Raw genomic sequence first — 10,579 nt, 5'->3', positions numbered from 1 at the left:
TTTACAGTCACAGAGGTAAAAGGGGGCTGGCTGGTTGGCTCGGGTGCACACGGGTGGGGGTTAGCTCCTCGGCGCAGTGGCCGCGGGTTCGACTCCGGCCTGCGGCCCTTTGCTACATGTTGTTCCCCTTCTCTCTCCCCTTGTATGTCTGTGGAATTAAAGGCCTTAAAATGCCACAACAAATATTCTTAAACGATTTTCTGCAAAATAACCTAAGAAATCGAGTACTATTTCAGTATTTTAGACAAATTAATATGATTAAGAATACATCAGTTCGGTTATTATTTGTATTTATTATTATTAGGCCTGTGTTAGGCTATTTTGAATATATGCGATATTGTGGGCCACACCAGCAGTTGGCGGTAAAGCATCATATCGCTGTTTGCAACCGCCAATAAACCTGAAGAAGAAGAAGAAGCAGCTAGCTAGTTAGCATAACGTTACAACTCGTACAGCAGCGAGAGCATTACTGTTTCTATTCAAACATGTTTATCCATAGAAAGTAACTCGGTTAATTAACAGTAACGTAGAAAACGGTACGATAACTCCGCAGCAGTTAGCATCGTTAGCATTAGGGGGTAGTTAGCTGGATGATACCGAAGAGCTAGGTTCTTGGCTAGCTTAGTTAGCTTATGATGTGCTAGCTAACGCCACTTAGCTTAGCTAACGCTAGTCAAAAGCCAAGCGTGTTAATTCAACTTAGTCAACAAGGGGTATCGATTCATAACGAAAGCGTCAACGTTGTAGATTAAGGTAAGGTGCAGGAATTGGTAACGTTAGTTCCAGAAACATGATTTACGGTGTTAACAAACTTAGCTACCTTTTCTAAATCGTTTAAGGAAGCTATTGTGGAACCTTAACGTTCTATTTTGTTGTGCTAAAATGAACAACAATTGGGGCATTTTGCGATGAAGATGTTTTCTCCCGTGTGGTTCCATTGTTGTGTAGCTAGATGATGGAGACGGAGTCTATCTGACCTCTTGTCAATGTTTGTGTCTCAGCATGGCGCTCAAGTCCGGACAGGAGCGGCTCAAAGAGATGGAGGCTGAGATGGCTCTGTGAGTAGAACCACTGTTGGAAAGGTTCATTAAAACAACGTTTTCACCGAATCCCAAGTCAGGGCTGGTGTGCATAAGCTGGGCCTTTAGATTTAATTACAGTACTCCACCTCCTCAGGGAATTAATGCTCATCTTTCCTTTCTTTATCAGTTCTCTGTTATTGTATAGGCTTGGTTAAAACAGCCCAGAAGGGAATCAACTGTTAAATCAAACAGTTAACGTTCTAACCCCCTGTCTCTATTCCTCTCCGGCTGTAGTTTTGAGCAGGAGGTTCTTGGCGGTCCAGTACCAGTATCAGGTGGCCCAGCTGTTCTGGAGGCAGCACCTGTAGCTCTTTCTGTCCCTGTGGTTCCAGCAGCGCGAGCCATTATAGGCACCAATACGTACAGACAGGTCGGTACTGTTCTAGTATCTGAATATCTGTGTGCTGCTCCTTTTAAATGTAAAAGGCCTGTTTTTATATAGTGCTTTTTAGTCTTAACGACTACTCATAGTGCTTTCACATTATATAGAACCATTCACACGCTGTGGCCCAAGGCTGGCATACACACCACGTAAATATTCACACACCTTCACACGCCGATGGTGCAGCATTGGGAGCATTCCGGGTTCAGAGTCTTCAACATGTTATAGACTTTTTGACATAGGACAGGAGGGCCAGGGAGTGAACCACTGACACATGCTTCTCTAAAATAGAGCCATTGAAAGAGGAGACGTCTGGACATTATTTTTCTATAATATGTGCACACCCTGTCTTCACCCTGTCTTCAACCTGTCTTCTGTCTCCCTGGCTGTGTGCTGTCTTTCTTCCTCTCTCCCAGGTCCAGCAGACATTAGAAGCCAGAGCTGCTAGTTTTGTTGGTCCTCCACCACCCGTCTTCGCAGGACCAGGTGAACATAAATTTCGGACACATACTTTAACACAGTGATATAGTAATATACTAAAAAAATATTCAAAAAAAAAAATATTTAACCGTCTTCTTTGAAAGAAGATGGTTAAATATAAAGGCACCAGGAGGAGGTTTTCAGATGTTGTGTTATTTTCCAAGTTATTTTAGTTCATTGTTTGAATTTGTGTCATATTGAAATTGGTTTGGCATGAACACATACCCTGTCCTTGATATGGAGGCACTGACTGTCTAATAATCAGATTTTTTTTTCTTCACTGAAAGAGATAGTTAAGTCATTGCAGGCCTTGGTAGATGAAAGTTCCGATGTAGTTCTGAGGTTTGTTAACCTATCAACAGTAGCAAACAAAGAAAACTAAAGGAACATTTTCGTGCAATAATTGTGAACACTGAAATGAGTCGTCAAAGAAGATGGCGCCTCCACCTCCTTTCCTATGCACTCTATTCTCGCTCATAAAACTGAAGTTAGGGGGAGCTGACTCAAATAAGAACAGCAGCGCTGTTATATGGTCCAACCCGGTTTCAGTTAAAAACATAAAATCAACGTTGTATTTGATAATAAAGTCATTGATTAAAAATGATTTTCCTGCTGAAGAGCTGACGTTCAGTAGGGCTATTTTTGGTGTTCTATATACTACATCTATTCTACTAGTATTTCTTATATATTACATTTGTATATTTCTAATAGTAAAATAGCCAAATACTCTTGTACTCAAGTATACACACACAATCAATTTTGTGTTGCGAAGATTGTTGTCCAAGTGTTTTTTCAAAGAAGAAAAGGAAAAAAAAGATGTCAATTGTACATTAAGTCTCAGAGGTGGGGCAGATTAATATTAATATATGTGTAGACCAGCCAACATGCTGTGCCTCATTTACACTCACTGTGTGATTTGTGTCTGTCCTAGTCCCTCCAATACGTCCTCCCATGCTGAGACCAGCCTTTGTCCCCCATATCCTGCAGAGACCCGGTAAGGTTACCTGTGCAGTATTTCAGCAGAACATGTTAGAAGATATATATTGTGCAACCCTAATTGGTCATCTATAAATCTGTCTCACATTGAAATATTATTGTGATGGAAACTGGCCCCTCCCTCTGTGTTTGTGATGTGACCAATTGAGAAATGGAGCTCATAAACACATGTATGTATGTATGCATGTTAATACCCTAACACTGTGTTGACAGTTGGTCAGAGGATGCCCATGATGCGCGGCCCTCCAATAGCACCTCCTCTGCCCCGGCCTCCTCCCCCTCCTCCTATGATGCTCCCTCCTTCCCTGCAGGGCCAGGCACCCCAGGGTGCTCCTCAGCCCATCCAGCACATGTCTGCTGCACCTCAGGTCAGAGCTCAAAGAAGCAAACACATCCACCCAGGTAGAGCTGCAGAGAGTAATCCAGTAGATTACTATTAACTACCAACCATTATGACAATCCAATAATCTGTTTGAGTCATTTTATTTTTTAAAGAAAAGTCAAACATCACTAAATCCAGCTGGTTAAATGTGAGTTTCTTCTCTTCTCTGTGACCATAAACTGAATATCTTTGAGTTGTGAACATAACAAGACATTGGAGGACGTCATCTTGGACTTTGGGAAGTTTCACCATTTTAGAGACCAAACAACTAATCCATTCATCCACAGATGAATCGACAATGAAAAGATGTTAGGCTGCAGCCCTACACCCAGGGGTGTTGAACCCCCGGACCGGGGAGATCTTTCACCACATTAGCCTGTGTTCTGTACATAGTCTGCTAGGGCTGTGCAGTTAATACAAATTTTCATAGTGATTTTTATTTTGGTTACTAATAATCATAAAAACAACATAATCGAGATAAACGGATATTTTATTTTGTGTAGTGTTCTGAATGACAAGTGCACTTCTGCCCCTCCCCTCCTGTTGTTGGGATCTGGTGCGGGGCATAGACTGTAGTGTGTGTGAGGGAAGATGGCCGAGGTAGAAGCTAATCCGTTAACTGATGTTAACAACAAAGAAACAGAAGACAACATCGTCTTTTATGAAAGACTCCATCTCGCCACTATTTACCGGAGTTGCTCCGCCTGCTTTAGGTGACTCAGAAGTTCAAGTTAATGTTCAATAAATGCAACCTCTTTCCAAAGGCCAATGAGTGGTCATTGGAAACAATCTTGATTTCAATATTGACCAAAACTAATCGTGATTATTATTGTTATTATTATTATCTATAATAGAGCAGCCACTGTTGTTATAATAATATTGGGGTAAACTGAATCTCTCTCTGTGTCCACTACATTGCTAATTCTCTTCCACATGAGTCATCCTATCGCCTACCTAGGGTCTTACCTTCTTGTGTCTCTCTCAGGGACGGGACATGGTCTCCATGGTGTCTGCTCCGCCCCCAAGACAGGGACCTCTGCCACCCATCAAACCGACACCGTCTATCATCCAGGCAGCGCCGACCGTGTACTCTGCTCCTCCTGCCGCCTCTGGACATAAAAGAATAGATTTTAGAGCTCAGAGACAAGCCAGAATGGTACATTTGGCTTGATATGTTACTGAGTAATGTCCAGGTGCTTGTGATGTGCCCGTCTGTCTCTCCCTCCGTGTGATGTCACATGTCATACGTCTCTGCTCTCAGGAGGAACTGGCAGCGCGGGTTGCCGAGCAGCAGGCGGCGGTGATGGCGGCAGGTCTGCTAGACAAGAAGGAGAGCGAAGACAACAGCGCCGTGATTGGACCCAGCATGCCTGAGCCCGAGCCCCCCCACTCTGAGGTAAGTTTCTGCTGGGAACTCTCATCGTTTTCCACTTTCATTCTGTTGACACAAACAGTGTAGCCACAAGGACCCAACTGAGGTATTGGTGATTACATTACTAATGAGTTTTAGTGCACTTACAAATTAGCTGTGTGTTCATGTTGGTGTGTGTGTATTCTCCAGCCTGTGGAAAGTGCTACAGAGGACAAAAAGCGATCAAAGTCGGAGAAGGTGAGGAAGTGTATCCGCACTGCAGCAGGGACCAGCTGGGAGGACGCCAGCCTGTTGGAGTGGGAATCAGGTACAGACTGTTCAAACAGCCGTAGACCCCCGATTAACGTCCCGCAACTTTAGTAGTTACCTGCAAGTAGGTAACATTAATACACTGCTCCCGCTGAAGAGTGCGTGTAGAGGAGGCTCATGCTGAAGTAGATCGGAACGGGATAGTTTCCAAGGTTTTTATGTTTGGATTATCATAATTGATATCAATTCTTATACTACACACGTTGGATACAGTTCTTCCTTCATTGGATCATCGCCAGACAATCTGCTGCTGAATGTTTGAAAACGGAACAAAAACCAGTAATTATTTTGGTGTTTAAATATCCCTGGTGGTTTGAATGCTTTTGTTATGGATGACCTGCTGCAGGATGGAGCTGAAGATCCTGTTCTCTCTCTTGCTACAGATGATTTCCGTATATTCTGTGGTGACCTAGGTAACGAGGTGAATGATGACATCCTGGCCAGAGCCTTCAGCAGATACCCGTCTTTCCTCAAAGCTAAGGTTGGTAAGCTCGTTTACTTACTGTACTCACCTTAAGTGTAGTTTGGGACTTCATCACTATCGGTTCCTAGAACACTCACAGAAGTCACATGGATTGATGTAAATACAACATATATTTATGCACTTCACGTTTGACTTCTTCCTCCTCAGATGAATGACATCAGAATATTATCCATGCTAACGCCAGCGGTGTCAAACTCAGTTTCATAAAAGTCACACTGGAAAATAAGAATCACAACAGGGGCCACTATAGTTTTACATGCTTTATTTAATTGGGGAAAAAACAATATCTTTGGCTGCTATGTTGCGTGTTATATAGTCTTCTCGCTTAGTTTGGTCGACATAAGGCCCGAAAAAAGTCAGCAAAAGCTTCCTCAGCCATCAGAGTTTAGCAAAGCAATGATGACATTATTTAAAGGTAGGCTCCCACACTGCTGACTCCCAGCAACACCTTTACAGCCGGAATAGGAAAACTGCTTCTGGAGGAATTTCTCCAAGTCGGCAAATCTGCCAAATTTTGCTTTGAGTGTCGTATGGTTGCAGCTCTAAAAACAGTTCCCCATCTTTTTGGTTTGGTGCACAACTAGGCAGGTTCCAATCCATTGTGAACCTAAAGTGATATGGGATAAACATTTGTTTGGCCCACGAGCCTCAAGTTTGACAAAAAAAACCTCTAAAGTCAGTAGCGCCACATTTCATTGTAATTTTATCAGTAAAATGCCCATAGGCTTGTGCACAGCGTACGGATCCTTTTTTTCACCGTTAAAGTAGAAGAAGTGGATTTGGACGCGGCCTGTGCACACCGGCGCCAGGCTCCTCGCACTGAGAGCTCAGATCGCTGCTAGGGCCCGGTGTTAGCTGTGATTTAATGACGTTGCTCTGTTGTGGTCGACCAGCACAGGGATCATCTGCTCTCTCCGACGATTCAAACCTGTTTTCCTAGTGAAAGGGTTTGTGTGTGGGGGGGGGGGGGATGATGTCCTGATGTGGACAGAGGTGTACATGTTGTAAAGCCCCTGAGGCTTTCTATAAATAAAACCAACTCGACTGTTTGGATAAGGTTTAGCTTGAGGGTGTGCACGTAAGACCGGTCCAACCACATCGACTCAGCTCTTATCACTTAAGTAGAGGTGCTGCAGGTAAAAAGGGAAAATAGTTTAACAAGATATCAGCATGGAATATCTCCAGGTGGTTACTGGCATTAAGGTAATTATTTGTTGTATTTCTGTTTAAATATGCCAATGAGGTGTTATCTGATGCTAACTGTTGGTGAATTGAGGAGAAATCTACAGACACAAATAGTAAAGTTAAATAAATGTTTTCTTTCCTCTCGTCTGAAAGGAGACATGTTATGGAATCAAAATAGCTCAAAACTGAAAACTCTGAAAACACGGTCTGTTTTACAGCTTTTTGCCTCCTGAGCTTTCAGCCCCTTTCCACTGTCTTTAGCAAGTGGACTTTACTCACTCAGTAGAGAGACGCTGGGTGGCGTCTTGTCTCCCCGGTTAAACAGCTGTGTGTCAATGGATTTGTTGTCCTCAGGTGGTGAGAGACAAACGCACAGGAAAGACCAAAGGCTACGGCTTCGTCAGCTTTAAAGATCCCAACGACTACGTCAGAGCCATGAGGGAGATGAACGGTCAGTCCCAACCTTTTTCAGACGTACCGAGAGGAAGCCCCGCCCCTTCCTGTGTCCACCATGAGACCTGATTTCAGAACATAGATGGAGAGACAATAACTATCTGATCCCATTTGAATTGAGCCATGAATTACACATATGTTTGTCTATTTAAAAGATAATTTGGCAAGGGAAGAAGAACTTTTGAAGTGTCACACTGAATGCGTGATTAGAAAGACACCGGACGTCTCTCTGAAGCTACGCTGTCTCTGGGATTGGTACTGGGATATTGTGCGAGACGTGGTCTGTAGTTCTGAGTGGTTTCACACAAAACTTAGTGGTACTACGACAAACCGACTTTTTCTTCCCTTAATTATCTTTCAAACTGACAAACGCGTGTATTTTAATGGCTCACTTCAAACAGGATCTTAACATGTCTGTCTCAGATAAGGTCCCATGGTGGTCCTCCAGAAAGGGGAGGGACACCTCTGTTGAGTTGGTGATTGATAGCCCTGGATTCTTCCATCCATCCTTGTCCTTCCATTCCTGTTTCTGACTTTAAATGAATCAGCGCTGCCTTTGTGTCCCCCTCTCACTCTGTTCATCCAGGGAAGTATGTCGGCAGTCGTCCCATCAAACTGAGGAAGAGCATGTGGAAGGACCGCAACATGGAAGTGGTCCGCAAGAAGCAGAAAGAGAAGAAGAAACTGGGCCTCAGGTAGTAAGAGACTGGGTTGTGATCCCCAGGGGACAGACGACTACTTTGTGAGAGATCATGACTCTTATTTGGGCTGTCCAATCAGGAGAAGTACTGAGGTTGTATAGGTGTTCACTCTTTTTTTCCCTTCTTTAAATAAAAGCAGAATTTCTTAGTTGTCGTTCAGATCACTGTTTATTTGACCAGAATACGTTTTCTTCACATTGGTTACAGATTCAAATGAATTCTTATTGAAACTATTTGTTTGTTGTTCCCAGCCTATGATTTAGAAAGTAAGACACACACTGGGGGCTGGTGTAAGCTGCTGATCACTCGGCCTCCATATGCACTCTGTTGTGCTCCGTCAGAATAAATGGAGACATGCAGATGGAGGCAGAGTGTTCACTTCAGAATAAGGGCAATAATCGGAATATTACGTGCATGTAAATGTAGTCAGTGATGAAGACGAGTGTTTTATGCCAATCCAAGCTGAAAGGTCAACAGCACCAGCGCTGGACGCCGTCATGACACCGACCGGTTTAGAAAATATTTCACCTATAGGACACGGGTCTTCTTTCTTTAGAAACTAAACTTTGTTTCATGTCAAAGACCCCGGTGCCTGGAGAGCCCTCGGTGCTGTCGTGCTCCATCAAACTCCAGTTCCCAACAGCTGCTCCACAGCTGTCCGTCCATTAAAGATGACATCGTTGACTGACACCCCGTCGTAGGAGGAGCCGATCAGAGACAGAGACAGATTATTCTCCTCTATGAAGCGACGCATTGACTCTAGAAAAGGCAGACAGACGCACCTTTAGATGATTTTAAGGTTTCACTACCTGTGACTGATCATTTCTTAGAGGGAATGTTTCGGGGGGGGGGGAGAGATCCGAGTACTCTTCTACCGTACCAAAGGTTTAAACTCACCTACTTTCCGAAAGTGTCCTGGATAATACTGAGGTATACAGTCCTGACGAGGGAACAACATCACAGTTTTAGAAATAAATGATGGTCACCATCTGGTTTTTAGACTAACAATCTGGATAAAAGGTAACAAAAGGGAAAGCTAGGTGCATTCCACATGTCCCTACCCTCTGGAGGGTGACCCGGCTCCAGCTGGGTGCTGTGGAGACTCCCAGGTGGCAGTGCACAGCCTCAGTGGCTCTCGCTAAAAGACACTCTTCTGTTACTGTGTCTGGGGGCCCAAAGACCTCGTGGAACCAGGCCCCGCCCATCATCACCTGCAAGACATGGGTAAGGCCCGAGGTTAGAAGAGTGGACTCACTGATCTGGACAGCATGCTCTGCTCTGCCGATCTTTACAAGCAGAACAACTTAGCTTCAAAAAAGGGATAGTTCAGATTCTTTGTCCCTGTCCACAGGGGGACATTGCTTAGCTTCTGTCCTCCAAATATGGAAGCTTGCAGTAGTAAGATGTAAAACAGGTTTGTCTCCATTTCGTGTAGTGTGCACATGTCAGAACAACACATGTGATCATGTGTTTCTTTACTAGATTAAAATGTGGTGGACAGTCCCTTTATTTAACTGTCCAGTAACTGTAGGAGCTTTAGTCTCTACGGCTGATTTGTCCATAGGCCTCCTAAATCCAAAGGTTAAAAATGTAAAGAAAATAAACGGCATTACATTTCTAATTAGAGCAGGCCTAAGCAAAGGGAGGAAGACGTGTAGCACAAGCAATGCAGCATGGGTGATGGCCAAGGCCTCAAAGCACTTCATGTAATAAAGACAAGGGAAAGGAGAATAGTCCCAGAGGACACGTTGAGGACATACAGGACATAAGATGGAGGCAGGCATCAGAGATGGAGCAGCAGCAACAATGACTACGTCACAACACACATCACATTGTTTCACACATCACATATGTTTGATGGGGGGGGGGGGGGGGGGGGGGGGGAGAGTGTATTCCTGTACCGTCAGTCTGGTAGTCTTTCCGGTACTTCTGTCGTGCTGGGGGAAGGGAACGGAGTCGTAGACCACCCCGAGTACAGCCTGGTCCTCTGATGACGGCAGCAGGTGGCCGAAGCCCTGTAAGCCCACAGACACAGAGCGGTCAACAACAAGGACACAGAGGACTCGGGACATCACGCGTACAGGGGACAGGTCTACAGGAGACAAGTCTACAGGAGAACGGTCTACAGGAGAACGGTCTACAGGAGAACGGTCTACAGGAGACAAGTCTACAGGAGAACGGTCTACAGGAGAACGGTCTACAGGAGACAGGTCTACAGGAGACAGGTCTACAGGAGACAAGTCTACAGTAGACAAGTCTACAGGAGAACGGTCTACAGGAGACAGGTCTACAGGAGACAAGTCTACAGGAGACAAGTCTACAGGAGAACGGTCTACAGGAGAACGGTCTACAGGAGAACGGTCTACAGGAGACAGGTCTACAGGAGACAGGTCTACGGGAGAACTGTCTACAGGATACAGGTCTACAGGAGACAAGGGGCTTGATGTTGACGAGCATGAGAATGTGCTTGTAGCTCAGAGAAGAGAAACGTACAAACTCATAACGGACTTGTTTCTTATTCAGCGTGAGAACAAATGACTTGTTTTAACTCCTCATCTAAAGACCCTGCAAAGCCCTGGTGTGTGTGTGTGTGTGTGTGTGTGTGTGTGTGTGTGTGTGTGTGTTTCTCACCGACACAGGCAGGATGGAGCCCTCATACTCCAGATTCACCACAGCGACTGTTACCGTGGAGATGTCCTGTAGTAGCTGGATGAGAGGATGACAGGAGGGGGGCAGGATTGAGGCCAGGGCTG

The 10,579-nt window shown here is 44.7% G+C and overlaps 2 protein-coding genes across 3 annotated transcripts in view; one reads left to right on the top strand and one right to left on the bottom strand.

Moving 5' to 3' along the window:
- Positions 1 to 389: 389 nt before the first annotated feature.
- rbm42 (RNA binding motif protein 42) lies at positions 390 to 7,857 on the top strand. 2 transcript variants are annotated; one of them, XM_034874918.1, is made up of 12 exons: positions 390 to 753; positions 1,002 to 1,058; positions 1,317 to 1,452; positions 1,881 to 1,950; positions 2,876 to 2,938; positions 3,154 to 3,308; positions 4,308 to 4,478; positions 4,584 to 4,718; positions 4,884 to 5,001; positions 5,387 to 5,484; positions 7,027 to 7,123; positions 7,712 to 7,857. In XM_034874918.1, the coding sequence occupies exons 2-12, from the start codon at positions 1,003 to 1,005 to the stop codon at positions 7,822 to 7,824; spliced, it is 1,212 nt and encodes a 403-aa protein (XP_034730809.1). In that variant the 5' UTR covers positions 390 to 753; position 1,002; the 3' UTR covers positions 7,825 to 7,857. The 2 variants fall into 2 exon arrangements, with proteins under 2 accessions (XP_034730809.1, XP_034730808.1); XM_034874917.1 differs by having other exon boundaries at positions 391 to 753; positions 3,154 to 3,311; positions 4,311 to 4,478.
- Positions 7,858 to 8,354: 497 nt separating this feature from the next.
- ppox (protoporphyrinogen oxidase) overlaps positions 8,355 to 10,579 on the bottom strand; it is a 6,746-nt gene continuing 4,521 nt past the window's right edge. Inside the window, exons 9-13 of the mRNA XM_034874916.1 lie at positions 10,458 to 10,576; positions 9,728 to 9,841; positions 8,888 to 9,037; positions 8,724 to 8,766; positions 8,355 to 8,585 (exon numbers count right to left, since the gene is read on the bottom strand). Of these exons, the coding sequence (XP_034730807.1) occupies positions 8,449 to 8,585; positions 8,724 to 8,766; positions 8,888 to 9,037; positions 9,728 to 9,841; positions 10,458 to 10,576 (563 nt within the window). The 3' untranslated portion in view covers positions 8,355 to 8,448. The remainder of the gene's footprint in view (positions 8,586 to 8,723; positions 8,767 to 8,887; positions 9,038 to 9,727; positions 9,842 to 10,457; positions 10,577 to 10,579) is intronic.

The sequence above is a fragment of the Etheostoma cragini genome, chromosome 6, assembly GCF_013103735.1.
Source record: "Etheostoma cragini isolate CJK2018 chromosome 6, CSU_Ecrag_1.0, whole genome shotgun sequence".
Lineage (NCBI taxonomy): Eukaryota > Metazoa > Chordata > Actinopteri > Perciformes > Percidae > Etheostoma > Etheostoma cragini.
The sequence above is the reverse complement of the archived record's forward strand: the minus strand, read 5'-3'. Positions and strand labels throughout refer to the sequence as shown.